General features: G+C 44.3%; 1 protein-coding gene and 2 pseudogenes across 2 annotated transcripts; 1 reads left to right on the top strand and 2 right to left on the bottom strand.

Annotated features, from left to right (window-relative positions):
- Positions 1 to 2,822: 2,822 nt before the first annotated feature.
- Positions 2,823 to 19,664, top strand: LOC117997768 (zinc finger protein 256-like). 2 transcript variants are annotated; one of them, XM_034986089.1, is made up of 5 exons: positions 2,823 to 3,777; positions 4,272 to 4,374; positions 6,349 to 6,475; positions 16,229 to 18,537; positions 19,600 to 19,664. In XM_034986089.1, the coding sequence occupies exons 1-4, from the start codon at positions 3,440 to 3,442 to the stop codon at positions 18,535 to 18,537; spliced, it is 2,877 nt and encodes a 958-aa protein (XP_034841980.1). In that variant the 5' UTR covers positions 2,823 to 3,439; the 3' UTR covers positions 19,600 to 19,664. The 2 variants fall into 2 exon arrangements, with proteins under 2 accessions (XP_034841980.1, XP_034841979.1); XM_034986088.1 differs by lacking the exon at positions 19,600 to 19,664 and having other exon boundaries at positions 2,824 to 3,777; positions 16,229 to 19,167.
- LOC117997949 lies at positions 7,580 to 10,329 on the bottom strand (annotated as a pseudogene).
- Positions 11,265 to 12,106, bottom strand: LOC117998380 (annotated as a pseudogene).
- Positions 19,665 to 27,969: the final 8,305 nt, after the last annotated feature.

The raw sequence follows: 27,969 nt of genomic DNA, 5'->3' as shown, positions 1-27,969 counted from the left end.
AAAAAAAAATTCATGGATATTGTTTTTCAGGCATTCTAGAAAGACGTATTATCCCAGAACATGCATTCATTTTGTTCTTCATTAACATTACGTGTTCTTACCTCATGGTCTACCAAGTGGCCCCAAAGTACTTCGGTACAGACACAAGTGGAGAACCCAACACATTCACAGCAACAGCCTTTCCCCTAGACTTTCCCATAAGCAGCATTCTTATCGTGGTGAGCAAAAGTCACATTCACCATTGTCATCCTGGTGAATATGTTTGTTGCTTTTTACTCTCTCCTGTTTTATCTTTTTGAATAACCCTCATTATGAACCTGCACCATGGTCTGATGACCTACACTGGTCTCTTCAGGATCCCTGACATTCATCCCTTTATGCTCTTTGGCAGTGACACCCAGGTCTCAGTTATACTTTGCCTGCTGGGCAACAAAAACAAATGCTCCAAGTGTAGTTCCTGTACTTATCTTTAGGACATCCCACCAGTTTTTCAAAAAACTTTATATATTTGTAGGCTCAGAGTTTATGTCGTTTAATATTCTGGAACATTTTGGCGCCTGGGTGGCTCAGTTGGTTAAGTGGCTGTCTCCAACTCAGGTCATGATCCCAGGGTTCTGGGATCGAGCCCCACATTGGGCTCCTTGCTCAACAGGAGCCGGCTTCTCCCTCTGCCTGCCCTCCCCCTGCTTGTGCTCTCTCGCTCTCTCTCTCACAAATAAGTAAAATCTTTAAAAAAATATTCTGGGATATTTTGATTCAAAGGTGAATAACAAAGATCATAGCTCTGCTCCATATTGCTTATAGTGTTCAAAACAGGAATGCTACTCATTCAAAAGTAATTTTCTAAAATTGTATAATGTTATTCACTAGAATTCAGGTAATTTTATGACATAACATTGGGAATATTCAGAATATAGGAGTTGAGAGTATAAAACTACTTCTGGGGGCGCCTGGGTGGCTCAGTCTTTAAGCGTCTGCCTTCGGCTCAGGTCATGATCCCAGGGTGCTGGGATCGAGCCCCACATCAGGCTCTCTGCTCTGCAGGAAGCCTGCTTCTGCCTCTCCCACTCCCCCTGCTTGTGTTCTCTGCTTGTGTTCCCTCTCTGGCTGTGTCTCTGTCAAATAAATAAATAAAATCTTTAAAAAATAAAAAATTAAAAAAATTAAAAATTAAAACTACTTCTGGTTAGAAATTGATGCTGACACTTAAAAGATTCATTCTAATTACCAAAGCATAGTTGGAGGGGGGAGGGGAGGCTTCATTTGGAGAAAAAAAGACCTGAGAATATTATTCTGAGTTGGAAGGGCACATGTGGAATTCAAAGAAATGAAGGAAGATCAATGTATTTATAGTATAATGTATGATGAGGACAGTGGTGAGAAAAGAAGCATAGTGGGTGAGGCTTTTTCTACCAAGTATCAGAGGACACCTGAACTATCAGAATGATCATAACTTTTAGTAAGGGAGATGATGGGTTTGTGAGGGCTTAATCAGGTGGGATAAGTAGGGTTTTTTTTGTTTTAAGATTTTATTTATTTATTTGACAGAGAGCACAAGCAGGGGGAGTGTCAGGCAGAGGAAGAGGGAGAAGCAGCCTCTCTGCTGAGCAGGGAGCCCAATGCGGGGCTCAATCCCAGGACCCTGGGATCATGACCTGAGCTGAAGGCAGACCCTTAACCGATTGAGCCACCCAGGTGCCCCTTAAATAGTATTGTTAATGATAAAAATTTAAGTATTTGAATAAATTTATTAAACTTTCCATTTTACCACTTTTTAAATTGGAAGGTTTTTGTTTGTTTTAAATCTTAATAAAAGCATTTATAGTATTTAGTGGGAAGCTTTTGGAAATTATGTGTTTTTGTTTTTTTTTTTAATTTATTTGAGACAGAGAGAATGAGAGACAGAGAGCATGAGAGGGAGGAGGGTCAGAGGGAGAAGCAGCCTCCCTGCCGAGCAGGGAGCCCGATGCGGGACTCGATCCCGGGACTCCAGGATCATGACCTGAGCTGAAGGCAGTCGCTTAACCAACTGAGCCACCCAGGCGCCCGGAAATTATGTTTTTATCAAAGTCAGTTTTAGTAATTATTGTGAGCCATTGGCACCTGGATGATACTTTCAAAAAGTTGCTCTTTTTCCTCTTTATTACACGTCTTTAGTAAGTCATTTGCTGTTCATTGCCACTAAAACATTTATTAGTGTAATATTAGTATGTTGAAGTCCTAAGCCAGAATTAGGAGAAAGAGCATTCATAGAGGCAATTAAAGTTAAAGGAAGTCATAAGGGTGGGGCACTACTTCATTAGGACTGATTTCCTTCTAAGAAGAATAGAACATACCCTGTGAGTATGTTCATAGGGAAGAAAAGGCCCTGTGAGGGCACAAGAAGATGGCCATCCACAAGCCAAGGAGAGAGGCCTCAGGAGAAACCAAACCTGTTGACACCTTCGTCTTCAACTTCCAGCTTCCAGAACAGTGAGAAAATCAATTTCTGTTGTTTAAGCTACTTCAGTCCATAATATTTTGTTAGAGCTGTCCCAGTAGACTACCAAAATTGTCATTCAGTGTGTTCTCACGAAATAAATAAGCTGGACATCCAGAAAGATACAGTTAGGAGACACAATTGATACTATTCTAAAAAGGATACAAGGGCACCTAGCTGGCCTAGTCGGTGAAGCATGTGACTTTTGACCTCAGGATTGTGGATTCCAGTCTTACCTTGGGTGTAGAGATTACTTAAAAATAAAATCTTATTTAACAAGATTTATTTATTTACTTTAGAGAGAGAGCATGAGCAAGAGGGGCAGAGAAAGAGGGAGAATCCCCAGCAGACTCCACACTGAGGGTGGACCTCACAGTTACAAATTAGCTTTTTATAAAATTTAGAGGATTTAGTATAGAGCTTCCAATTTTACTTCCACTTCTGTTGATTTTTGCTTCCAATTGTCAAAATTACTGATGACACAGGTAATGGAGAAGTTTTCTGTGGGAACCAGAAACAAATCCTGTTTGTCCGCCCACTTCAGGGCAGCCTAACATGCTTTTTCTTGCTCTTCTGTTAAGGCCCCGTGTGGAGTCTTTTTTCTTCTTCCCGATAAACACATTAATACAAAACCGAGAAACGCCTCAGGCCATGTACATTTGAAGAACAATACCATAACGTCTCCAGCTGTGTGTGAACTCTTTTATGTCTGCACGACACTGTGGAATGAGATGTCATTTAGATAGAGGATTTCGGGACATCTCAATACTTGTATCCTCATGGAGCTGGCCGAGCTTTAGAGTTGAAATAACGTCTGTAAGCCGCGTTTAACAACGACCAAAACCCCTCCCGCTTTGACGCAGGAGCGCCAGTAGCCTCCCCGGCTGCCGCCTGGACCATCCTCTGGTTGAACACTGTGAACACCCTTCGCAGCTACTACATTTCCCAGAAGACCCTGCGATGGGAGGGCGCAGTCGTGAGCCAATGAGGGGCCAACATGGGGGATTTCCGACCGTGCGCATCGCCTCGGGGCGGGACTTCCGCTCCTCATCGTCCTGGTCGTTTCCGCCTCGCGCTGGTTCTCTCACCCGGTCGGAGGTTCCGGAGCTCCGGGTGTGGGTTGTGGTGACGCGACCAGAGAACGGGCGGGAGGAGGCGCTGTCCCCGCCGCACAGACTTGGGTCCGCTGCTCAGCGACGCCGCCCGGGCTGCCCCGCGCCGGGACCGGGACGGGGACCGCCGGTCCGCTCCGCCCACAGAGTCCGATGGCGGCGGCCGCGCCCAGGGACCGGGCTCAGGTAAACGCTCGTCCCCCGGGCCCTCCCGCCGTCCCCCCACCCAGACCCGAAGGCTCGAGCCGCGGCCGGGTGTCGGACAGGCAGGCGGCGGCGGGCGGGGGCCCCGTGCGGGAGCGGGCTCCGGGCCGAGGGCGGCCGGGGCCGAGGCTGGAGGGGCGCTGGAGGGAGGCTGCAGGGGGCCTGAGGCGGGAGCATTCTGCCCTCGGGGGACAGCGCGTGAGGCGGAGTCGCGCCTGCACCGGCGGGCCGAGGTGCCGTACCTTCGTTCCTGGGGCCCTGGGGGGTCGGGTAGGGAAGAGGGACACAGTCAGTGTGAGGGTGTTAACAGCTTTCCAAAAGCGGCTCGAGGGAGGAAAGGTGGAATGGGGGTGATGAAGACGAGCAGGCACTGGTAGTTGAATTCTTGTCCAAGGTCATAGAGCTGGGAGGAGGAGCACTGAGGCTCAGAGGTTTGTCCGTTAACAGCTCACTCGGTTACCACCTTCTTCCCACAGTTTCTGGAGGCTGAAAAAGCGCTTCCGGCACCTACACAGGAGGGAGAGGGTCTCCCAGTCCCTCGCTTGCGCTGGCACCGCCTCTCTGGTGGATGGGATTTCGGTAACCTGAAACCTTGACGTATTTTCCCAGCTGTTGGGTCTGGGACCTTCGAGATACACCAGGTTCAGGGTCCTGAGTGCAGGCCAGGGGTTACGTGGAGGTGTTCTCGGTTTTGTCAACCAGTGTAAACAGGTGTGGAAGGTTATCTCAGGAACAGTTACCAGTTTGTGTAAATGCTTGGAGGCGTGCCTGAGTTAGAAACGGAATAGCAGGTCTTCATTCTTTCTATTAAGAACAAAGAGCAGGAGATCAAGAATCAGGCCTGTAATGTGGGCTGCCTGGGAACTTGGGCATCTGTTAGGGACGTCATGGGAAGTTTGGATAGGAGGAGAGAGTTGGTGATACTCAGGCTTAACAGGCTCCATCTGGCTGCACAGTGGAGAACAGATTATGGGGTTAAGGGAGGAGACAGGGAGCCCAGGAGGAGGCAATTGCTACAATCCAGATGAGTGTTAATGGGTAGGAGTGGTGGCTGTGGAGGTAGAAGAAGGGGTTGGACTTTTGTCCATTTTTTAAGAAGGGCCACGTAGACTTTTGGATGTTGTAGGTGAGGGAGAGAAAGGAGGAGTCCGGGAGGATCTCAGGTGTTTTGGTCCTAGCAGCTGAAGCTATGGAAGGTCCATCAACTGGGATGGGAAAGTCGGTGGTAGGTTAATTTCCACTGAGAATTTTCTTAAGGTTTTTGGCCCTATTAAGAATTGGAGAAGTTTCAGAGAACTGAGTAAAAGCATCAAATAGGCCGCTGGACACACAGGTCTGGAATCTGGGGAAAGGTCCAGGATAGAGACATCCAAAAGTGATGGCTATTGTGTGGACCAAGGTGGAGATTTGGATCACATATAGGAGGGGTTGTGCAGGTTGTGGTGTTGTGGTGGTAATGCTGTTAGTGGGTTAGAAAGAAGAGGGTGCATGCCAAGGGAGAACTCTGATAGTGGAAGCCACATGGGAGAGAGGATGATCTGGCAGGTGGCCAAGACTTCCCTGGGATGAGTGGACATGAGATGGCTATGTAGACAGAGTAGTAAGTGAATCAAGATGATAGTGAGGCCAGGCCTGTTGTTTATTCACTACTGTACAGATTCACCAGAATTTTGTGGTGAGCTTTTATGGCATCTGTGGTGTTTCAGTCTTGCTGGTGGATAAGGTCTGGGGAAATTTGTTCATTTGTGAGGGTCACTGTGCCTGGCACGGAGACCAATGGGGTTTTGATGTGCTTTTAATGAAGGTTAAGTGGAGAAAGGAGGGTTAGTGCTGCTGTGGGACAGGAAGGGAAGCACAGAAGTATCAGAGGGTCACGGGTATCTGAAATTTACTTGTGGTTCTGGGTGACAATATTGAAGCAAAGGCCACAGGTAGATGGGCAGGCCTTCAAAGCAGCATTTGGGGCTTTCTTTGTCAGTGGGATCCATCAAAGGACAGGGGCTGTACTAGATCATGTTTGAAATTTTCAAGCACTCTGGATGCCATGTGCCCAGTGCATGGGTGAGTCCAGGGACATGCCTGTGGTGTGGGGCACAGAGATGACAAAGCTTTGGGAATGCATTTGAGGGATCTGAAGATGTGAGAGAGGTTTGGTCTACTGAATGATATGCACACAGGGAGAGTAAGTATGAGCTGAGGGCCCTGGGGCCCTGGTATTGGGAACCTCAGGGTGAAGCATGAGCCCACGTGGCTATTTCTTGTATGTACAATCTGTGAGCTGTAGGGGAATTGCTTGGTAGGAGAGATGGGGCCCTGCAGACCAGGCCCAAAGCTTACATGACATTTATCTGCCCCCCTGCCTGTTGTTGCTGAGGGCTGAATATAGTGATGAATGGGATCATGAGGAGAGAACAGCCATCAGTGGCTCTAAGGCCTGGTACCTCCTCTGGGGTGGGGAGCTCCGGAAGAGGATAAATGTGGAGTAGATGTATGGGAGATGGAGTGTGGGTTTTCAGAGAATGTTCATGGTTTTATCCATCCCATTCTTGATAGGGTGGCGTGACCTTTGAGGATGTTGCTGTGTACTTCTCCCAGGAGGAATGGGGTCTCCTTAATGAGACTCAGAGATGCCTGTACCTGAATGTGATGCTGGAGAACTTTGCACTTATATCCTCACTGGGTAAGACCCTCCCCCTCCCCAGTGGTGTAAACTAGGTTTTGCATTACCCCATGCTCCTCTTTTCCCAGGGGGTGCTCTGTCCTTTTTAACATGTGGACCGTAAGTACTGCTTGCTTCAACAGTTTCTTGGGTAGTTGCTGTCTTTGGTAGGGCTGTGTTTCTGCACCTCCCTCTTTTCTCCCCAGAGGCCCAGTACTGTCTGTACGGAACCCTCAGAGGAAGAATTTGAGTTCAGTAGTCTTGCAGTGAGGCTGGTGGATGGCATCTTGTTTGTCCTCTCCCTGGCCAGGTCATCTCTCTAGGTCTGTGTTAGTTTTGTGTCCCTGGTTTTGTTTCCTTTTTTTATCTGACATTTCATTGTGCTTCCCTATGCTGGGAATTGCAGATATTATCATGGTCATTACCTACCTGGACCATGGACTGTTTTTTTAAGACTATCCTGTACTGTTATGTGTATAGTGTTCTGATTTCTTTCCTTTTTTCTTTTTATCAGCTTTATTGAGATGTAATTGACAAATAATATTGTATATATTTATTTTTAAAGTATACAGTATTATGACTTGATATTGATATACATTATGAATGTATTACATTCATACATTCAAACAACTTAACATATCGATCACTTTACGTATTTACCTTTTTTGGGTGTGTAAAAACACTTAAGATCTATTCTCTTAGCAATTCAAGTATACAACTCAGCATTATTAACTGTAATCACTATGCTATACATTAGATTCACAGAACTTAATCAGCTTGTAACTGACCAGTATCTCCCTGTTTCCTGTAGTCCCCAGCCCCTGCCATTCTACTCTCTGTTTCTGTGGGTTGAACTTTTTTTTTGTACAAAAAAATATTTTAATACCTTTAAAATTCAAATTTTTCTTTAAAATCATTCAGGAAAAAGATTCTCAAGTCAGAATTAACAGCTCAATTAGTCAAGCATCAGGAAGCTGTAGTACAGCTATTTAATACACAAAGAGGCATCTCTTCCCCAGTCACTTCCTTCTAATGTCTCTGTTTCCAGAATTGTACAGACTCTCTCTTTTTTTTTTTTTTTTTAAGATCTTATTTATTTGACAGAGAGAGACACAGCGAGAGAGGGAACACAAGCAGAGGGAGTGGGAGAGGGAGAAGCAGACTTCCCGCCGAGCAGGGAGCCCGATGTGGGGCTCGATCCCAGGACCCTGGGATCATGACCTGAGCCGAAGGCAGACGCTTAACGACTGAGCCACCCAGGCGCCCCAGAATTGTACAGACTCTTTTGCTTCTCTCCACTCCCCATGCCACCGTTATCTTCAGATCATGAAAACTGAATCTGTTGAACACCAGAAATCTGTTGATATGACATTGTATAAACCATAACATTTTGTTGTTGACCCTCTGCAATTATTAAGCCAGCTGGTAACTGGTTAGTAAATGCCTCCTCTGTAAGTTCTTCACTTAGTCCATCTGTAGCTGTGACTGTTGCACCAATTCCTTTCTCTCCTTTCCTAGCCTCTCTGAATTTCTGAAGGTATAATTTTAGAGGTTCCACGTAACTGTCAGAGCATAAGGTCAGCATGGCAAAGAGAGTGTCTTCTCTCTTGATTGTCCTCCGTTTCTCTTGATGGCATTTTTCACTTGCTTCAGATGTTACAAAGCTGATGAACTCACACATTGTTGAACATAGTCTTTGACATCTTTTACAATCTTTCCCGTTTGAGGTATGGCATTTTTCATTATCCTTGCTACATTTGCAATTGGAAGATAGATATCTTGTTCTCTGAAACTTTCTTTTGAACCATTTGTGTCTTCATGATCATTCATGCCGTCCTCAGTATCACCACAAGGCTGTATCACATGGTGGCTTCCTCCCATGTAGTCCGCAGAGATGCCTAGTTGGAGCACTGTCGCCACCCGTGGTCATGAAGTACTGTCAGAACTGTGTTGTCAGTGGTGTTCAGGAACACCTTTCTAAAAAGGGGTCTAATCTTTGCCCAATTTCAACCTTGCAAGTCCAGGGACTGCAAGCCGCCAGATGGGTGCATTCTTTATGTGCAAGCCAGACTGCGGGGAAACCAAATCCACTCCTTCCTCCTGGGCACCTCGCTTCCTCCCCACGAAGGTGCTTGGGCTGGCCCTGGCCCTGGCCCTGCCGCCCGCGCCAGCCGGCTGTCAGTACCGCCAGTGCAGGGCGGCCACCCCTGGCACGCATGCCCTGACTCACCCACCCAGACCCTGGGCCGGCGCCCAACGCCTGCCGGCCACCCACCCACCTGGGGCACCAGGGCAGACGAAGCTGCCCTGCCACGCCCCCTCGAGCAGGCCGGTGGGCCGGAGAGCCGCGGGAGGGGGGCACCCCTGGGGACTCCGTGAGGCAGCCTGGCCAAGAGCGCAGGGTCGGGGACGCCAGGGACAGGGCCCGGGCCAGTGCCCCCATCCGGCTCCCCTCACAAAATGGAGCCGGCCTGGGCGCCGCCTCCAAGTGCTGGGAGCTCGGTGGTGGTGGCCTGGCCTGCATCCCACGGCTCCTTGGCACAGAGCACACAGAGCCTGCTCCCTCGCTGGGTCCGCAGTGGGAGCGGCCTTGCAGGTGCCATCTGGCCGGCCCCAGGTGTGTGGGAGGGAGGCGAGTGACCCTGGCCACTCTGGCGGTGGAGACAGCCTTTTTTTTTTTTTAATTCCACATAGAAGTGATACCATATGGTATTTTGTCTTGCTGACTTACTTCACTTTGCATTTTGTCCTCCAAGTTTATCCATGTTGTCATAAATGCATGATTTCCTTTTTTATAGCTGAATAATACTCCATTGTGTATATATACCAGGCTTTATTTATCATTCATCCATAGAAAGATACTTAGGTTGTTTTCATTCCTTGGCTATTGTGAATAATGCAGTAAACGGGGGTGCAAATATCTCTGCGACATACTGATTTCATTTCCTTTGGACATGTACAGAGAAGTAGAATTGTTGAACCATATTGTAGTTCATTTTTAATTTTTTTTAAGATTTTTAAATTATTTTTAAGTAATCTCTATAGCCTACATGGGGCTCAAACACAATCCAGAGATAAAGAGTCGCATGTTCTTTGGACTGAGCCAGCCACACACCCCTATTTTTAATTTTTTAAAGATCTTCCATTCTGGGGGCGCCTGGGTGGCTCAGTTGGTTAAACCGCTGCCTTCAGCTCAGGTCATGATTCCAGAGTCCTGGGATCGAGCCCCGCATCAGGCTCCCTGCTCATGCAGGAAGCCTGATTCTCCCTCTGCCTGCCGTTCCCCCTGTTTGTGCTCTTTCTCTCTCTCTCTTTCTCTCTCTGTTAAATAAATAAATAAAAATCTTTTTTTTTAAAGATTTTATTTATTTATTTATTTATTTATTTTAAAAGATTTTATTTATTTATATGAGAGAGAGAGAATGAGAGAGCACATGAGAGGGGGGAGGGTCAGAGGGAGAAGCAGACTCCCCGCCAAGCAGGGAGCCCGATGCGGGACTCAATCCCGGGACTCCAGGATCATGACCTGAGCCAAAGGCAGTCGATTAACCAACTGAGCCACCCAGGTGCCCCAAAAATAATCTTTTGTTTTTTTAAAAGATTTTATTTATTTGAGAGAGAGAGAATGAGAAACAGAGAGAATGAGAGGGGGGAGGGTCAGAGGGAGAAGCAGACTCCCCGCCGAGCAGGGAGCCCGATGCGGGACTCGATCCCGGGACTCCAGGATCATGACCTGAGCCGAAGGCAGTCGCTTAACCAACTGAGCCACCCAGGTGCCCCTGTCTATACCAATTTAGCTTACCAACTGTATATAAGGGTTTCTTTTCTTCACATTCTTCACCAGCAGTTATCTCTTGCTTTTTGATAATAGCCATCCTAATAGGTGTGAGGTGATATTGTGATTTAGATTTGCATTTTTCTGGGGCGCCTCGGTGGCTCATTCGGTTAAGTGGTTAAGTATCTGCCTTTGGCTCAGGTCATGATCTCAGGGTCCTGGGATCGAGCCTGGCGTAGGGCTTCCTGCTCAGCGGGGGTGTCTGCTTTTCCCTCTCCCTCTGCCCCTCCCCCTGCTTGTGTTCTCTCTCTCTCTCAAGTAAATAAAATCTTTAAAAAAGTAGATTTGCATTTTTCTGATATTAGTGATGTTGAGCATCTTTTCACGTACATGTTCGCCATTTCTGTGTCTTTGGATAAATGTTTATTTAGGTCCTTTGCCTATTTTTAATTGCATTATTTGGTTTTGTTGTTATTGTTGAGGATGTTTTAAGATTTTGTTTACTTGACAGTGAGAGAAAACACAAGCGGGGGAGGGGCAGAGGGAGAAGCAGACTCCCCGCTGGGCAGGGAGCCGGAGGCGGGACTCGATTCCAGGACCCTGGGACCATGACCTGAGCTTAACGACTGAGCCACCCAGGCGCCCCTGTTGTTGAGTTTTATGAGTTCTTTATATATTCTGGATGTTAACCTCCTGTCAGATCTTTTGCAGATACTTTCTCCTATTCCTTAGGTTGCCTTTTCATTTTGTCGTCTCCTTGCCATGCAGAGGTTTTTGGTTTGATACAGTTCCACTGGTTTATTTTCGCTTTTGTTGCCTTTGCTGTTGGTGCCATATCCAAAAAATCATTGGCAACACCAGTGTCAAGGAGTTTTTTCCCGTGTTTTCTTCTAAAAGTTTATAATTTCAGGGGCACCTGGGCGGCTCAGTTGGTTGGGCGTCTGCCTCTTGGTTTTGGCTCAGGTCGTGACCTTATGGGTTGTGGAATTGAGCCCTGTGTTGGGCTCCGTGCTTGGCAGGGAGTCTGAATTTTCTTTCCCTCTCCCCCTCCCCCCCTCACTTCAGCATGTGCGTGCACTGCTGGCTCTCAAATAAATCTTAAAAAAATAATAAAAGTTTTATAGTTTCAGGCCTTATGTTTAAGTTCTTACTCCAATTCAAGTTAATTTTTGTGAGTGGTGTAAGATAAGGGTCCAGTTTCCTTTTTTCTTCTTTTTTTTATTGGTAGCACTAGGATTTATTAAGCTGTGTCTTAGTAAAGGCTCTGGGGCTTGCCCATGGTGCTCTTAATGTATAAAGCTCAGATGTTTTGCCAGTTCTTCTTGAGCCTTGACACCAGGAAATTGATAGTTAAGTGGATGTTGTGCACAAGCTCATCATCTGTCATCTTCATATGGCCAGTAGCCACTGCCAGACACAGGACCTTCTTCGTCTGGAGTTTGCTGGTGGACTTAACTTCATTCACTTTGGCCACCTGTTCTCATTATGAGTCAGCAAGGAAGGGAACTTGTCAGCCTTATGCAGGCCTCAGCCCAGGGTTTCTGGGATCTGCTTGATCCAAGATTCTGAAGGCAAAAATGCATCATATTTCTTGGCCAGCTTCTTGAATAGTTTTTTAAATTCTTGTTGAGTTTCTTCAGCGCCTCAGTGTCTATATGGAGAATATCCACAGCCTTGGCCTCATCACAATGCTGCTGGTCCCCCAAAATACATATGGAAGACTTGGGGCGGGGAGTGGATGTAAGCCCAGAATGTCCACACTCACCGGCAGCTGGTCTAGCTTCCCAAACTAGCTGGCGGGCTTGGCCAAGTTTTCCCCACACCTTCCCTCTTATTTTAAGACCCAGGGTGGAGGTCCCCTTTTTTTCTTTCTCCATGCGGATATCCAGTTTTCCCATCATTATTTATTGAAGAGACTGTCCTTTCCTCACTGTGTGTTTTTGGTGTCCTTGTCAAAGATTGGTTGACCATGTGTGCCTGGGTTTATTTCTGGGCTCTCTATTCTGTTCCATTGGTCTGTTTTTATGCTAGTACCATACTGTTTTGATTATTATAGCTTTGGAATATTTTGAAATCAAGAAGTGTGGTGTCTCCAGCTTTGTTCTTTTTCAAGATTGCTTTGGCTGTTTGGAGTTCTCTGTGGTTCCATACAAATTTTAGGACTGTTTTCTATTTCTGTGAAAAACGTCAGTGGAATTTTGTTATGGATTGCATTGAATCTGTAGATTGCGCTGGGCAGATTGCTGTGAGTAAAATGGACATTTTAACAATATTCTTCCAATCCAAGAACATTGGATATCTTTCCATCTCTCTTCACTTTCTTTCATCAGTTTCTTACAATTTTTAGGATATAGATCTTTCACCTCCTAGGTTAAATTTCTTTGAGTATTTTATTCTTTTTGATGTTATCTTAAGTGGGATTGTTTTCTCAATTTTTTTTCAGATAATTTATTATTGGTGTATATAAATGCAGCTTAGTTCTGTATATTAATTTTTTAAATCCTGCAACTTTACTGAATTCATTTATTTAATAGTGTTTTGGTAGATTCTTTTTTTTTTTTTTTAAGATGGAACATTGCTTGATAGATTTTTTTTTTTTTTAAGATTTTATTTGTTTGCCAGAGACCGAGCATAAGCAGGGAGAATGGCAGGCAGAAGGAGAAGCAGGCTCCCTGCTGAGCAAGGAGCCCAGTGTGGGACTCCATCCCAGGACCCTGGAATCATGACTTGAGCTGAAGGCAGACACTTAACCATATGAGTCACCCAGGCGTCCCAGTGTTTTGGTGGATTCTTTATAGTTTTCTATATGTAAGATTATGTCACCTGCAAACAGATAATTTTACTTCTTCCATTCTGATTTGAATGCCTTTTATTTATTTTTCTTCCTTAATTACTCAGGGCTAGGATTTCCATTGCTATGTTGAATAAAAGTGGAGAGAGTGGGCATCTTGTCTTGTTCCTGATGCCACAGGCTGGGGGCAAGGGTGGCAGGGAGAGGGAAACTTTTAGCTTTTGATCATTGAATATGATGTTAGCTGTGGGGCTGTCAGATATATTGAGGTTGTTTGCTTATATATCTAATTTGTTGGTGATTTTTTTATCATGAAGGCATATTGAATTTTGCCAGATGCTTTTTCTGCATCTATTGATATGGCTATATGATTTTTACCCTTTAAACTGTTACTCAGTTATGGTGGTGTATCATGTGTATTGATTTACACATGTTGAACTATCCTTGCATCTCAGGGATAAATCCTGATTGCTTGTAGTATATGATGCTTGTAATGTGCTTTGGGATTTGGTTTGCAAGGATTTTTTTTTTTTTTAAGAGTTTTGCATTTATGTTCATCAGGGATATTGGCCTGTAATTTTCTTCTCTTGCGTTGTCCTTAAATGCCTCTGATATCAGGGTAATGCTGGCCTTACAAAGTGAGTTTGTAAGTCTTCCCCCTTCAGTTGTTTGGAAGACTTTAAGAAGGATAGTGGGGATGCCTGTGCATCTCAGTCTGTTGAGCATCTGACTGTTGATTTCAGCTCAGGTCATGATCTCAGGGTGGTGAGATTCAGCTTGGCCTGGGGCTCCATGCTCAGTGAAGAGTCAGCTTGAGATTCTCTCTTTCCTTCTCCCTTTGCCCCTCCCCCTGCTCATGCTCTGGTCTGTCTCTCTTTAAAATAAATACATCTTTAAAAAAAAAAAAAAGGATGGTGTTAACTCTTTAAATATGTAGTCGGATTCCTTGTGATTCTGTCTGGTCCTGGGCTTTTCTTTGTGGGAGATTTTCTCCTTACCAGTTATGAGTCTATTCACATTTTCTGTTTCATTATTCAGTATTGTCAGGTTGTATGTTTCTTTCTTTCTTTTTTTTTTTTTTTTAAGATTTTATTTATTTATTTGACAGAGAGAGAGACACAACGAGAGAGGGAACACAAGCAGGGGGGAGTGGGAGAGGGAGAAGCAGGCTTCCCGCCGAGCAGGGAGCCCAACATGGGGCTCATCCCAGGACCCTGGGACCATGGCCTGAGCCGAAGGCCGACGCTTAACGACTGAGCCACCCAGGCGCCTGCTTGCTTGCTTGCTTGCTTGCTTGCTTTTTTTGGTTTGGTAGTTTGTATGTTTCTGTGAATTTATCCATTCTAGGTTATCCAATTTGTTGGCATATAATTGTTCGTTGTAGTCTCTTGATAGCTTGTATCCCTGCAGTATCAATTGTGATGTTTCCTCTTTCATTTCTGAGGTTGAGTCCTTCTTTTTTTCTTAGTCTAACTAAAGGTTTGTCAATTCGTGTATCTTCTCAAAAACCCAACTCTTAGTTTCATGGATCTTTTTCTATTGTTTTTCTCATGTCTATTTCATTTGTTTCTGCTCTGGTCTTTCTTATTTGCTTCTTTCTGCTTTGACCTTATTTTGTTCTTTTTCTCATACGTTGAGGTATTAAGTTCTTTATTTGAGATTTTTCTTTTTTCTTAATGTAGACATTTATTGGTATAAACTTTCCTCATAACTTATTTTCTTGCATCCCGTTTTAATGTGTTACATTTCTATTTTCATTTGCCTACATAGATTTTTCAATTTCTTCTTTGACCCATTGTTTGTTCAGAAGAATGCTGTTTAGATTCCACATGTTTGTGATATTTTCCAGCTTTCCTTCTGTTAATGATTTCTAGTTTCGTGCCAGGTGCTTGGAAAAGATACTTGATATGATGTTAGTCTTCTTAAATGTTAAGAATTGTTTCATGGCGGGCGCCTGGGTGGCTCAGTTGGTTAAGCAACTGCCTTCGGCTCAGGTCATGATCCTGGAGTCCCGGGATCGAGTCCCGCATCGGGCTCCCTGCTCGGCAGGGAGTCTGCTTCTCCCTCTGACCCTCCTCCCTCTCATGCTCTCTGTCTCTCATTCTCTCTGTCTCAAATAAATAAATAAAATCTTTAAAAAAAAAAAGAATTGTTACATGGCGTGCCTGGGTGGCTCAGCTGGTTAAGCATCTGCCTTCAGCTCAGGTTATGATCCCAGAGTCCTGGGATCAAACCCCTGCTTGGCTGGGAGCCTGCTTCTCCCTCTGCCCCTCCCCCTGCCTGTGCTTTCTTTCCCTCTCTCTCTCAAATAAATAAATAAAGTCTTAATTTATCTGAGAGAGAGAGAGAGATCATGAGCAGGGGGGGAAGGATAGAGGGAGAAGCAGACTTCCCCAATGAGCAGGGAGCCTGATGCAGGACTCGATTGCAGGACCCTGGGATCATGACCTGAGCTGAAGGCAGACACTTACGTGACTGAGTCACCCAGGCAGCCCAAATAAATAATTAAAAGCTTAAAAAGGGGGGGGGGCTGGCTGGGTGGCTCAGTCAGTTAAACATCTACCTTCGGCTTGGGTCATGATCCCGGAGTCCCAGGATTGAGTCCTGCATCGGGCTCCCCACTTAGCAGGGAGTCTGCTTCTCCCTCTGATCCTCTCTCCTCTCGTGCTCTCACTCTCTCTCAAATAAATGGATAGAATCTTAAAAAAAAAAAAAAAGTTTCATGACCTAACATGTGAGAGAGTCCTAGAGAATGTTCCATGTGTACTTGAGAAGAATGTATATTCTGCTGCAGTTGGATGGCATCCTCGGTATATGTCTGTTAGGTGCCTTTGGTATAAGTGCGGCTCAAATCCAACATCTCCTTATTGATTTTCTGTCTGGATAATCTGTCCATTGTTGATAATGGGTTATTGAAGTCTTCTACTGTTGTTGCATTGCTGTCTATTTCTGTTAGTATTTGCTTAATATATTTTGGTGCTTGGATATTGGGTACATATATACTTGTTATTGTTATAGCATCTTGATGAATTGACTTCTTTATCATTTTATAGAGACCTTTTTTGTCTCTTATGATAGTTTTGACTTTAAAGTCTACTTTGTTTGACATAAGAATAGTTACTCTGTTCATTTTTGGTTTTCATTTGTATAGTCGTAATTGGGTCCAATAAAGTCATTGTGTACTTCACAAGTGTTTCTTTGTGTTCAGGTTGCTCCTGTCAAACAGAGGCTGCGGAGGTACCCTTTGAACAGAGCATTTCTGTAGGTGTGTCACAGGCCAGGACTCCAAAGGAACCTTGGTCTTCCCAGAAGACCCACCCCTGTGAGATGTGTGGTTCAGTCTTAAGAGAGATTTTCAACTTGGTTGGGCACCAGGGAAAACAAAACAGCCAGAAGCTGTTCAAGTATGGGGCATGTGTGAAACAGATTTATTCTAGTGCAAACCTTCAACAGCATGAGAAATGGCACATGGGAGAAAAACCCTTCAGAAGCAGTGTGGACAGGGCTTCATTTGTGAAGAGCAGCAATTTCCATGATTCAGGAAAGCCCTTAACCTGTGAGGTTGAGAAGGATTTCCTGGCCACCTCAGAACATCAACAACAGGCCACTCATACTGGGGAGAATAAAATCACTGAGTCTGGGATGACTTTTCAAAGCATAAAAAGTCATCGCACCTGGGAGGAATGCAAGAAAGCCGTTGGTCCCAAACACACACTTGTTCAGGACCAGGATGTCCACACTGGAAGACAGTGTTTTGTGTGCCCTGAATGTGGAAAAACATTCAGGTACAAGTCCTCACTTATGATTCATCAGAGAGTCCACAATGGTGACAGGCTTCATGTGTGTAGTGACTGTGGAAAATCCTTTAGGGGAAGCTCAACCCTCAGTCAGCATCGAAGAATTCATACTGGGCCAAGGCAGTACAAATGCAGCAAATGTGGGAAATCCTTTAGCCAAAAATTTGTCCTCATTCATCCTCAGAGAAGTCACACTGGAGAACATTACGTGTGCCGTGTATGTGCTCAGTCTTTTAGCCAGAGCTCCATCCTTATTCAACAACGTACAGTTCACGCTGGAGAAATGAGTTACGAGTGCACTGAATGTGGGAAATCTTTTAGACGAAAATCTGATCTCATTGAACACTGGAGAGTACACACAGGAGAAAGGCCTTATGAATGTAGTGAATGTGGGAAATCTTTTACTTCTAGCTCTGCACTCCGTTATCATCAGAGAATTCACACTGGAGAAAAACCTTATAAATGTAGTGAATGTGGGAAGTCTTTTACCTCTAGCTCTGGCCTCCGTTATCATCAGAGAATTCACACAGGAGAAAGACCATATGAGTGTAATGATTGTGGGAAATCTTTTACCCAAATAAATCATCTTATTATACACCGAAGAGTTCACACAGGAGAAAGGCCTTATGAATGCAGTGAATGTGGGAAATCTTTTAGCCACAAATCTTACCTCTCTCAACACCAGAGAGTTCACACAGGAGAAAGGCCTTATGAATGTAGTGAATGTGGAAAATCTTTTACCTCTGGCTCTGCCCTCTGTTATCATCAGAGAGTTCACACTGGAGAAAAACCTTATGAGTGTAGCGAATGTGGGAAATCTTTTACCAATGGACCGATACTTATTCGACACCGTAGAGTTCACACAGGAGAAAGGCCTTATGAGTGCAGTGAGTGTGGGAAATCATTTACCCAAAGAAATCACCTCAATATACACCAGAGAGTTCACACAGGAGAAAGGCCTTATGAGTGCAATGAATGTGGAAAATCATTCACGTCTGGCTCTGCTCTCCGTTATCATCAGAAAGTTCACATTGGAGAAAGGCCTTACGAGTGCAGAGAATGTGAGAAGTCTTTTACCTCTACCTCCGCCCTCCGTTGTCATCAGAGAGTTCACACAGGAGAAAGGCCTTTTGACTGCAGTGAATGTGGGAAATCTTTTAGGGATAGTTCCCAGTTGAATCAACACCAGAGAGTTCACACTGGAGAAAAGCCTTATGAATGTAGTGATTGTGGGAGATCCTTTAGTCAGAATTCATACCTCTCTAAACACCGGAGAGTTCACACTGGAGAAAGGCCTTACGAGTGCAGTGAATGTGGGAAATCTTTTACTTCTGTCTCTGCCCTTGGTTATCATCAGAGAGTTCACACTGGAGAAAGGCCTTATGAGTGTAGTGAGTGTGGGAAATCTTTTACCAATAGCTCCATACTGATTCGACATCGCAGAGTTCACACAGGTGAAAGGCCGCATGAGTGCAGCGAATGTGGGAAATCCTTTACCCAAAGAATTCACCTCATTATTCACCGGAGAGTTCACACAGGAGAAAGGCCTTTTGAGTGCAGTGAGTGTGGGAAATCTTTTACCTCTCGTTCTACGCTACATTATCATCAGAGAGTTCACACAGGAGAGAGGCCTTACGACTGCAGTGAATGTGGGAAATCTTTTAGCCGAAAATCTAATCTTTCTCAGCATCGGAGAGTTCACACTGGAGAAAGGCCTTAGGTGGGTAGAAAATGTAGTTTCCTTGTTCAATGTAATGACACCAGAGGAAACTCTTTGTGAGGCACCATTTGTCTGAATTCAATATACCACATCCAAATGCCAAATAGTAGAATGATTTCCCTTAAGCTTCAGTTATGTGGAAGCATGTGTGGCTATGTTGCATTTTCTAAACTGCCCAGGGCTCTTTCCAGATTTATGTCACTGCCAGTCTATGGCCAGAGCTTTGTATTTCTACCATCTGGCAAGTCTCCACAACATGCTTCAGTCATCACCCCACTGTGCTCAGGGAAGCTGACTTCTATTCTCATTTGTTGGAGGAAATTAGGAGTAACCTGAGTCCTTAGGGGGACCCAAATTTACTTTTTTCTGACTAATTGGCATGGACCTGACCCATGTAGTCCTAAAGAACATACGAGTTCAGCTGACAGAGAAGGACCACCATTTGCAGGGACATGGTCTCTGGAGATATTTGTGATTAATTTTTCCAGCTTCCAAGTCACTAACTCAACAACTGCTAGCTCCTACTGGTTTGGTTTGAATAATAACAAGTCCTTATTGTTTAAGTCCTCTTTAATCTTGGGTGTTCTATTTACCATGTATGGTGCTTTATAAATATTTTGAGGTCTACAAGCATGAAGGGGTGAACAACATTCATTGGGGTGGGTCTCCAACTTTCTGTGCCTCGAGGGGACAGTACAGTGGCAGAAAGTAGCTTACCAGTTTTTGCCAAATTTGTACTGCCCATGGCCTCCTAGGAAAGACTGCAGGGTTTTCTGGTCCTCATTTGAGACTGGATGCTATGAGGTTGAGGAGTCTCAGAGGTCACCCCGAGGAGGATCAGGTGTGAGAACCTCAGGTGCTTCTGGGAGCAGCATGAATTCTTTCCCTTGTTCACAGAGGATATCATGGGGGATGTCAGCACTGTTGAGGGGAACCCCTTCCCCAGGTCCGGCAAAGAGCCATATGCCCTGATGTCCACATATCTGTAGGTGATGGTCATTGGTTGTAAGGCCATAAGGTTCAGGGGAAACCACAACTGCTACAGAAACATTGGCTTCATAGGGAGTGGAGGAGACCACAGCCAACCAGATGGAATGTGCCTCTTCTAAAAGTGCACCCACAAATGATTCTGCAACAGGGGCTGTGGAGCGGGTGTGTACACCAATCTGTGGACTTCCAGGTATGGTTATCTTGTATAGTTTATGTCACTGTCATTGCAAATAATGGAAAGGTTTTTTTGGATTCCTGTATCCTCTCAGTGATGTTCACCTCAAGACCATTGCTGCACGGGCAGGAAAACAGATGGAGAAAAGGGGGATCTGAAGTCCAGGGATGTGGCTTTTGTGACCCAGCCAGCAGTCCTTTTGACTCTGGCGGAAAGTCCTTCACTGATCACTATCTTTGCTTTCACTGAGCAAAACTGGCCTCCATAGGGCGAGAATGTGTGGTGAATGTAGGGTTGCAAAACCTATTTTCCAAAAAGAGTTGGACAGAGGTTTCTTATTTTGAATCATTTTGAAAAGCTTTATTAAGTTATAATTTACATGTAATAAACTGTATATACTGGAAATGTAGTCTTCTGTAAGTTTTGATGTACTTATGAACCTGGAACATCATAGTCATGATAGTGATCATATGTGTCACTGCATATTTACCTCATGTCCTTTAATAATTTCTCTACCTGCCTTCCCAGCCCTCCAAGTCACTATTGATTTACTTTCCGTTATATAGAAAACTGTATTTTCTATAATTTATATAGTAGGAGTCAAAGGTTTTTTTCCTCCTACTTTTATGTTGCATAAATAATTGTAGATGCATCAGTGGTATAGAAGTAGCTCGTTTTTTGTTCCTGTTTTTTGGCTGAGAAATATTCTTATCTTTGATAGCACTATTAGTTTACTCATTAATTTGTTTATGGACATGTGGGTATTTCTAATTTTCACCTATGGAAAATAAAGTTGGTTCAAACATTTGTGTAATTATATGGATATGTGTTTCACTTACCTTTTGTCAATAACTCAGAGTGGAAAGTCTGATTCGTAGGGTAGATAAATGTTTTAACTTAAAGAAATTAGCAAATTGTGATCTAAATTATTATATCTTTTTGTATTCTTACCAGCAGTGTATGAGAGTTGCATTTCCTCCACATCCTAGTGAATGGTTTAGTTTGGTCAGTTGTTCTTAATTTTAACTCTTTTTAAAAAACTGTGTAGTGCTGTCTTAGTGTTTTAACTGCATTTCCCTAAGGAGTCACAATGAGCATTTTTTTCAGATGTGCATTTGCTATCTATATTTTTGCTAAAATGTCTGTTCATATCTTCTGCCTATTCTGTGAATTTTGATTATTCTCCTTTTACAAAAGGATGTGAAACAACAAAGATATATGTTGGAATTTCACTCATTTTGTGGCTTCTTTTCCTTATGGAATCATTTTTAATACTGGAAGTGTATGTTTTCATTGTTTTCAGTTTTTTTTATGCTATGCATAATGTAATGGACACATACACACTTTTAATCTACATTATTGATGTCTTCTTTGCCTTCTAAAGTCTAGACATTTAATAATACAATAAATCCTTGCTTTGTAGTGTTCACCCATTTTCCTGGCCTATCATTATGGAGGTTGGTGGGTTGAAGCAGGGCTCTGGGGGCACCAGATAGACTCAGGATGGAGAAGGTGTTTTTTGATTCCCAAAGCCCAACAGAGAGGAAAAATAAGGCACTAATCAGGATCTCCAAGCCCTGGGTCCAGGCAGCCTGCGCTGGAATCCCAGATCCCCAGGACATGCAGGGAAACCACCCACCCTCTGTGGGCCTCAGGTTCCTCCTGTGTAAAAGGGTTGTAAGGTGCAGGCTGCTCCATAGTGTTTGGAAGAGATTAAGAGCTGAGGTACCCATTCACTCTGCAGTGGCTGCCCCTGTGGCCTCTCTAGGCCTGGGCAACTCCAGCCTCTGCTAGCAACAACATCCTTGGGCCAAGCAATTTTGTTTCCCCAATGCCCTAAAGGCTCTCTACCCCTGGGTGTGTTTGAGAAAGAAATGGGGCTTCTTAGAACCTGCTGACCCACCTGTGGGGGAGGTGGGGCTTCTCCACCTCAGAATCTGGGCAACTTGCCATTGCTCCTTATGCCTCAGCTCCCTGACTGATATGGAGGTGATGATGGTGCTTACCTTGGCCCCTGTGAGGATTACTAAGACTCACACCCTGAGCACTTACCAGTGTCAGGACTCCAGGGTTTGCGTTGTGAGCATCTTTTCTAATTCTCACAGCAACCTGAGGAGGTGGGAATGGGAATGATTATTTTATTTCTAGGGAAGTCCAGGGTCAGAAAGATGCAGTTGGTTCCCCAAGGTGTCATATAAGAGACAAGCATTGGATTCCAGAAACTGCATTCAAACCTGAATGACTAGCTCCAGACCTGGGTATGTTTAATCCCTTTAGCACAGCTCCTGAAGCCCTCAGCCCAGGGAAGGGTATAGCAAGGACAAAGGAGGTACTGTCGCTGCTATTCTCATTGGAATTACCATCATGACCATTTTCCTACTTGCCCTCTGCCCCCACAGTCCTCATGGAAAGCCATTTTCGTCTCCAGTGCCTCCCCTTTTCTCTCAGCCACAGTAGCATTATGTACAAGGGCTGCATCAGCCTCCTTGTGCCCAGCACAGAGCTGGAACCTGAAGAAGCCTGGGTGATTCAGAGTTGGATCTCTGCATCTTCATTAGCAATGGAGTGACAGCCAACCCGAAGGTCAATATGATGCCTTAGTTTTACTTTTTCAGGTGTTTATGACTTCAGCTCTGGTCGGCTGCACACAGCCCAGAGGATCCAGTACCTGGATGTGTGCCAGAGACCTTTGGGCTCCTGGTCTTGCTAGGTAAGGGCTCACCTCTCCAAGTGGCATCTCTCTCCCTGCTCCATTTTTTTTCCCATAGGAGGCAGCACCGAGCTCTGGAAAGAGCCAGGTCGGAAGTCAAATATGCCAGGTCCCAGTGCAGCCTCTCTTTCCATAGCTGTGTGACCTTGACACACACACACCGGTCCGATGAAGGACTGGGCAGCTGCTTCTGAGGTTCCACTGTCAGTTATTCACTTGCCCCTTGGAGCCTGCAATGCCAACATCAGAGTTAGAGGCCAAGGTTGTATCAATTGAGAGGACCATATGGTTCCTCTCTCTCCTCTTATTAATCTGTTCTGTCACATTGGTTTGCGAATGTTGAGCCACCCTTGCATCCAGGGGATAAATCCCACTTGGTCGTGGTGGATGATCCTTTTAATGTATTGTTGGATCTTATTAGCTAGGATTTTGTTCATCAGGTTTATTGGTCTGAAATTCTTTTTGATGGGGTCTTTGCCTGGTTTGGGGATTAAGGTAATGCTGGCCTCATAGAATGAGTCTGGAAGCTTTCCTTCTGTTTCTATTTTTTGAAAAAGCTTCAGGAAAATAGGTATTATTTCTTGAATATTTGGTAGAATTCCCCAGGGAATCCATCAGGCTCTGGACCCATGAGGGGAAGCTGAAACAGCATTTTGGTTTTCTTTGTTTTTAAGATTTTATTTATTTGAAAGAGAGAGTGAACAAGAGAGAGAGAGCGCGCACAAACAGAACAGTAGGCTCCCTGCTGAACAAGGAGCCGATGTTGGACTCGATCCCAGGACTCTGGGATCATGACCTTAGACAAAGGCAGACGCTTAACTGACTGAGCCACCCAGGCGTCCCAGAAACAGCATTCTGATTAGGCTTCCTGAACTGTCCTTTGGTTTTACAGCAGTAGGCTGTATGGAGTGCCCATGTGAAAGGGGTCCCTTAACCACAGCAATTGCCATGACCTGGGTAACAGGCATATTCAGTGTGTGAGTACCCCAGTCATAGAGTCAGGCCCACATGGCTTGCATACCAAGCATATCAGCTGCTTCATCTGGGTTGCTCCATTTGGCATTTGTAGGGGGAAACAGACCCCTTCTCAGGATTAACACACCTTTCAGTAACTTTTATTCCGGTCTACCAGTTGGCTTTCCCCTAAGGACTACCTTCTGTGTGTCTCAATCACATACAGCCATCTGTGATTATTTCAGTGAGCCATGGATCACGTATCAACATAAACATCTCTTCCATTCTGCAGCATTTAAAGCCAAAGACATAGCCCCCAAATTATTTACTCTCATAATACATTTCAGTAAAGGTTCTGGTAATACCAATCTATAAAGTGAAAGAACTTCATATTACGCCCCCTCATTTCAAGTTTCTTGGTTTGCCCCTCAACCATGATGACGAACATCTTGGTGACCAGAGATCTTAGAATTACTTTGTTATCCCTGCACAGTTTATTCCTTGGGAGACTGGTTTGAGGCCTGTGGGCAGAGCTCAGACTCACTGAAATATGAGCTTGGTCTAGCAACGAAGTTTGACCCAGCATTCTCCTTTTAGTTTAGTTGTGAATATTTAGCCTGTTTCTCATTGGTTTGCACTTATGCATCCAGTGAACCAACTCCCCAGGAGTTGGATCCATCTCTGAATTCTATTGGTAAGTTTTATCTTTAGTAACCGATTACAGCACAGCTACTGCTCCACATCACGGTCACCACCGCGGTCATCACCATGAAATCAAAGGTTATTTATCTACAACCCTCTCCTCCTTTCTCTTCCCAAACCACATGTTTCCATGAGCAAGCACTGGTCTAGCAAATCCCACTTCATGACACCAACTACATTCTGCACCAATAGTTCCAACGAAAGAGGGTGTTCCCACACCAACCCTGAAATAATATAAAAAATATATATGCATACATGCATACATATATACACATATACATAAATACGTGTGTTATATATGTACGTGTGTGTGTGTGTGTGTGTATTTCAGGTATGAATGAGGTGGTAGTATTAGAGGAAGTCATCAGGAAGACATGACCACTGGTTGATGCAAGAGATGGACCTGGGCAATCAGAGGCTTCTTAACCCTTACCCTGTCCTTGGAATGTCCATTTTGCTTGCCTTCCCTGCACTAGAAGCTGCCCAAGGACACAGCCTTGAGATAGTAAGGTGGTGTTGATACCATCTGGATGGTTTATGCAACTGAACCCAGTTAAGGCTTCTATATAAACTTCAAGATTCTGGTGGGCAGTGGCAGAGATCTATTCATCTTTCAGTCACCCAAGATAAGCTTCACATGTTAAGTTCTCATGCTTAAACCTGCCACCTATCAATGTGGAGTGGTCTACCTCTGTCCTCCGTGTATGGGGGCCAGTTTCAGATCATATCTAGGAAGCTCCCCAAATTACGAACTAAAAGGTAGAAGAAGTGTACGGGTTGGAAGAGTGAAAGTGTAATTGTTTCAATGTGTCCAATTTTATTTGGTTTATAAAGATTATTTTTTATAAAGATTTATAAAGATACTTTTTATAAAGATATTTTATAAAACAGACTCAAAGAGACTGAGTAGCAATGATGGGGAGATTATTGTCAAGAGATTTGGTTAAACAATTTGTCTTTGCCAACTCCTTAGCGCTTCTCTCTAAGGAGTTCCTTAAGACCATGACAGCTTTGGAAGGAAATATTTTCTAGGTGATGTTGGACATAAACTTGTCCTTTATTTTCACAGAGGGCCAGAAGGATCTGTCTCAGCACTACCTGCTCTCAGATGGCTTCCAGGACAGTAAGCTTTGCCCCAGTATTTTGAGGTGGGTGGAGCTAAGAATGATGTCCCCAAAGTGCACTGGGTTTTGCTGTTTCCTCTGCTGGGTCCTGTAAATCCTGCTAAATTCCTTTATTGCTATGAATGAACTAGACCAAGAAAGAGGAAAAACTACACAAAAATATTCATAGATACTGACTTTCAGACATTCCAGAAAAATGTACTGTTCCAGTATACACATTCATATTGGTCTTCATTAACACGCGTGCCAACTTCGCGGCCTGCCAAGTGGCTCCATGATTTCTGACCTGCAGTGGCACAGGCAGCAAGGCCATCAAATTCCCAGCAACCACCTTTCCCTAGACCTTCCCATGAGGCCAGAGCCCTGAGCACAATTCTCATCGTGGTGGATGTTTATCTCCTTTTACTCTGTCTTCTACTTTATATTTTTATATAACCCTGATTGTAAAGCCACACCATGGTCTGATGAACACCTCTGCACTGGTGTCTTCAGGCTCCCTGACATTCCGTCCCTTCATGCTTTAGCAGTGACGCCCAGGTCTCCGTTTTGTTTTGCCTGCTGGGCAAAAAAACAAATGTTCCAAATGTCGTTTGTGGGCTATAAGTCCCCTGTAGAACATCCTATCATTTATTTAGTCAAATTTATATATTTGCAGGCTCTCATTTTATACCATTTAATCTTCCAGGACATTTTGACTCAAAATTGAATAATAATGATAGTAACTCTGCTTCGGATTGCTTATAGTGTATGGAAAACATGAACATCCTTGATAATTTTATTTATTTTAGAGAGAGAGAGAGTAGCGGCAGGAAGGGACAGAGGGAGAGAGAATTTTTTTTTTTTTTTAAGATTTTATTTACTTGACAGACACAGCGAGAGAGGGAACACAAGCAGGGGGTGTGGGAGTGGGAGAGGGAGATGCAGGCTTCCTGCCAAGCAGGAAGTCCGATGCGGGGCTCGATCCCAGGACCCTGAGACCATGACCTGAGCCGAAGGCAGACACTTAACGACTGAGCCACCCAGGCACCCCGATCAGAACTTTTCTTAGGCCAGATGATGTGTCTATGAGGGTTTAATCAGGCTGGATAAATAATCAGCATTATTCATGATGCAAAATACTAAGCCTCAATGGAAATAAATGCATTTTATTTTATTAAACTCTACATTTAATAAATGTAGAACCGCCAAACTAAATCCCTCCTTTTTTTTTTTTTTTTTTTTTTTTTTTTTTTTACAGAGACACAGCGAGAAAGGGAACACAAGCAGGGGGAGTGGGAGAGGGAGAAGCAGGCCTCCCGCTGAGCAGGGAGCCCAATGCGGGACTCGATCCCAGGACCCCAGGACCACGACCCAAGCCGAAGGCAGACGCCCAACGACTGAGCCACCCAGGCGCCCCAATCCCTCCAATTTTTAAAAAAGCGGATTTAGTGGTGCCTGGGTGGCTCAGTTGGTTAAGCGGCTGCCTTTGGCTCAAGTCATGATCCCAGGGTCCTGGGATCGAGCCCTGCATCGGGTTCCCTGGTCAGCGGAGAGCCTGCTTCTCCCTTTCCCTCTGCCTGCCGCTCTGCCTACTTGTGCTATCTCTCTGTCAAATAAATAAAGAAATAATATCTTTAAAAAAGAAAAAGCTGATTTATACTTTTGTAGCATTTTTAGAATTGTATCAATTGTGTCCCCTTAACTCTGTATTTTGAGCCTTGTTATTTATGTATTTGGTGAAGAGAGCACATTAAATGAGAGCTGTGTTAGCACCACCACCATAACAACATAACAAACTACCATAGATTGGTTCGCTTAAATAACAGAAATTTACTTTCTCACAGTTCTATATGCTGGAAGTTGAAGACGAAGGTGTCAACAGCTTTGGTGATACATGGTCTGTCTCCTTGGCTTGTGGATAGCCACCTTCTAGCTGTGTCCTCACATGGCCTTTTCCTCCTGGTGTTGGTGTCTATTCCTCTTAAAAGGAAGCCAGTTCTAATAGAGTAGGACCCCACCCTAATGACCTCATTTAATTACCTCTTTAAAAGCCCTAGCTCTTTAAAAAGTCACTTGGGGTTTAGGGCTTCAACATACCACTGTTTCAGTGGTAATAAAAGGCAAAGGAGTTACTTAAGTTACATGATAAATACACAAAGACCATTCAGCTATTTGAAAGTATCTTCCAAATGCCAGTGGCTCACAATAGCTTCTAAAAGTGACAAAGAAACATAATTTCCAAAAGGTGCATTCAGTGATATCTATAGTATTTAACTGTAAATGCATTATTTCCAAGTACTTAAAACAAAAAAATTTGTATTAAAAGGTGCTAAAATGTGTCCGTTTTCTCAATAGAATTGAGTGTATTGGGTTTTGGAATATAGGGGAGGTTCAGTGGGGTAAGGTCTGGAGCGATGACCAAGAAAGAATTCTTGAGATGTCTTTGGTGCAAAATGGTGGTTTTATTAAAGCGTGGGGGCCGAAAGAGCTGCTGCACCGGGGTTGTTAGGGGTGGCTGGTTATATACTATGGGGTTGGGAGAGGTAAGGAAGAGGGAGGTTTCAAAGGATTTTCATGTTCAAGGAGACTCACGGGAAAGATGTTAGGCTGCCCTTAAGAGGCCTTGCCATTGTCAAGTTAGGGTTGTTTTTCCCTCTAGCAAGGTATTAACATTAAGATAGTTGGGAGCTTCCTGGAGGAACAGTATATTCTGCCCCGTTCAAGTATCTGTCAATGGGCTCCAGGTTATAAGGACATTTAATTGTATCTACATTTCCTTCTCAAGCTAGGCCATTGAT

Source organism: Mirounga leonina, unplaced genomic scaffold (assembly GCF_011800145.1).
Source record: "Mirounga leonina isolate KUSES-001 unplaced genomic scaffold, KU_Mleo_1.0 Mir_376, whole genome shotgun sequence".
NCBI classification, from domain to species: domain Eukaryota; kingdom Metazoa; phylum Chordata; class Mammalia; order Carnivora; family Phocidae; genus Mirounga; species Mirounga leonina.
This window is presented reverse-complemented; position numbering and strand designations above follow the sequence as displayed.

Excerpts from the sequence above, each read along its gene's own strand:
- LOC117997768 (XM_034986089.1), top strand. The coding sequence starts at position 3,440 with ATGGGAGGGCGCAGTCGTGAGCCAATGAGGGGCCAACATGGGGGATTT. Across the intron at positions 3,778-4,271 it reads CGCCCAGGGACCGGGCTCAG|TTTCTGGAGGCTGAAAAAGC; the intron begins GTAAACGCTCGT and ends TTCTTCCCACAG. Across the intron at positions 4,375-6,348 it reads CTCTGGTGGATGGGATTTCG|GGTGGCGTGACCTTTGAGGA; the intron begins GTAACCTGAAAC and ends CATTCTTGATAG.